This window comes from Corylus avellana, chromosome ca7 (assembly GCF_901000735.1).
Source record: "Corylus avellana chromosome ca7, CavTom2PMs-1.0".
Taxonomy (NCBI): domain Eukaryota; kingdom Viridiplantae; phylum Streptophyta; class Magnoliopsida; order Fagales; family Betulaceae; genus Corylus; species Corylus avellana.
Window position 1 is genome coordinate 7,839,316 of NC_081547.1, and position 2,623 is coordinate 7,841,938.

The 2,623-nt window shown below is 37.1% G+C and overlaps 1 protein-coding gene across 1 annotated transcript; it reads right to left on the reverse strand.

The window, feature by feature from the left end:
- Window positions 1–398: 398 nt before the first annotated feature.
- LOC132188206 (uncharacterized) lies at window positions 399–1,984 on the reverse strand. The gene has a single exon (XM_059602615.1). It carries the CDS (start codon window positions 1,889–1,891, stop codon window positions 1,316–1,318), a length of 576 nt encoding a protein of 191 aa, XP_059458598.1. The 5' UTR covers window positions 1,892–1,984; the 3' UTR covers window positions 399–1,315.
- Window positions 1,985–2,623: the final 639 nt, after the last annotated feature.

Genomic DNA, 2,623 nt, shown 5'->3' on the forward strand with positions numbered 1-2,623 from the left:
CTATTTGTTCTTGGACCATTTGCAGTCATACTCTCAAAACACATCCTGCTTTTTCACCGGATGAGTGCAATTTAGTTTGGATTGGGATGGTTCTAATTTGATGGTTGATTCATCTCCCACGGTGGAGCCGGATGGAATTAATGCACATGTCCAGGTTGAAATTAAATTTGGACCGTTGAAAAACTACAGCACATATGTGTAATTTTTTTTTTGTTTTTTTTTTTTTACAATACTTAAAGCCAAGCCAAATCCGGGGATTAAACCGATATCTTGCTAGCATATGGGGCTTCTCTCCTGATGTTTTTAGTCATTTATTGAGTCCAAGTTTGATTATTACTTCCAACAAACACCAAAAAGGAGTATGACAAAGAAAATACACAATAATTCGGAAAATTAAATAGATGCAAAATGGAAATATTATTGAACTGTAAATATGTAGAAATACATGACTGTAGCAATTTAGATACGGCTGGTAATTACAAATAAAGACCTTGAGATTAGAGTACAAGTGAAGACCATATATTGATTTGGGGGTAGCTCTTCACAACATCTAACAACTAAGCCTTTGTTACTGTAATTGCTCGAAGACCATATTTATAAATATGCTAGCAATCAGGGAATAAGAACGATTGACAGAGTGCCAATATATACCAAGAAGAGAAAATAAATAAACATCTAGAGGGAAAAGGATATTGTGAGTGAGCATTTGGGCTAACCCATAAAGACCCTAAAGGGTGAGCTAGATTAGGGTTTAGAACCACTTTTACTACATGACCATGGAAGGTGGTACGTATAAGAGATAGGAGAATCTAAACCCAACCAAGAAAACCCTAGAGGATAACTGAAATTAAGGCGGAGACCAAATCATACAAGGTGGTAGGTACGTAAGTCCAGAAGCCCAGGAGATGGAAAAGTGTATAGAATTTGAAGATAGAGATTTTCAGCAATTTTGCTGTCCAAATTGTTAAGAATTCGGATAACAAATGTGAGAGAGCTCTTATAGGATATGTAGAGATTTGTTGGGGTAGGTTATAAGTTCCATAAAAACTCTTACATTTACTGTTCAAATTGTTAGCAATCCGAACAGCAAATTGTTAGAGATTCGGATCCGAACTGGGGACTAACTCAAAAAAACCTTGCAAAATAACGGAAAAAAGGTTGGTCTACAAAATAGAGATGATCATGAAATAAATAATTTTTAAGCTTCAGGAGAGACATTAGCTTCTCTATTGCTAACGAAAAAAATCCTATAGGGCTTTAAAAAGGTTGAATATATATATATATATATATATATATATGCTTTTTGCATGGGAACTCAGTTGGATATGGAGAGATCAGTCATCTCCCTTGTAATCGCCGGAATGCAACTTGAGCTCCGAGCAATCCCACCGGCCTTCTTTTGTGCGCCTTTGTCCCGAGGACTAATCGACGTGGCCCTTCTCCCTTCCGATCTGCTTTTCTTCAACATCTCTCTCATGGCCTCAGCTTGAAACAAAACGGGATAAGCCCTACCGAACTTGTTAAACCTAACGCATGCACTCATATGAGAACTCAAAGCCTCCTCCGTCTTCCCTCCATTTTTCTCCACCTCCTCTTTCACCGCCTCCGTGCACAGCCCGCATATCCATTTCCCGAAGAACTTTCCGCGCACCTTCTCGATGTACTCCGGCGTGCACTCCTCGCACATCCCGCAGCACTCGCACCTTGCGTTTTCGACTTCCGATATTGGCGGGAGATTTAAGTCGATCACTTCTTGGTTGATGAGTTCGTATGAGATGTCCGACACCGTTCGTTGGAGGCCGTCGGACGACAGCCTCGGCGGCTTGGAGAAGTTGTCGTTGTTGTTCCTAGTAGTGTAGGAGCTGACAATAGCCTCTCCATGTGGCGCCATGACAGACAAATATTACAATGTTTCTTGAAAGAGACAAAGAAAAGCTAACGAGGATTTTGCTATAAACTTGAAAATGGGTTAATTTTGAGTGAGCTTGGAAACAAAGAGCATCTCATGGTGGAAGAAGGAGAGTGCAGCATTGTTATTTATACTGGTTTGATTTCTATTTCTCATAATCTCAAGAGTGAATTTATGTGGAGGTTGGAAACTCACATGTCAATTTTCAATGGAAGCGTGAACAGTAGTGGACATGCTAAATTTTTCCAGAAAATTTTATTATTATTATTATTGAAAAAGCAAGTTGTGCTCCTTTTTGAAGTTTGAAATAATATATATATATATATATATATTAAAAAGGTTTGGATGACTATGAATGTAATTTACAGTGGGACTACTTTTGCAGATTGGTTTTTGGTGCTTTATTGGAAAGAGGATGATCGTGATTCCATGAATAAGGATATCTTGCCTATTATTTATTTTTGCCCCTTATATTATAGGGAAAATGTACAATAAATTCTTGAGTCAACCCTTCAAAATTTTAATATCCTTAAGTTTTTTTTTTTGAAAATTTAGTCCTTGGATCAATTGAAATGACAATAAAATCCATGCCGCTAAATTTTTTAACAAACGTTAATAGAATTCAAAACGCACCGTTTTTCTCATTAAAATATTACTTTTTTATTAAATTAACTTAAAAGACAAAATCTTAAAAAAAAAAATTGAAGGGTGACC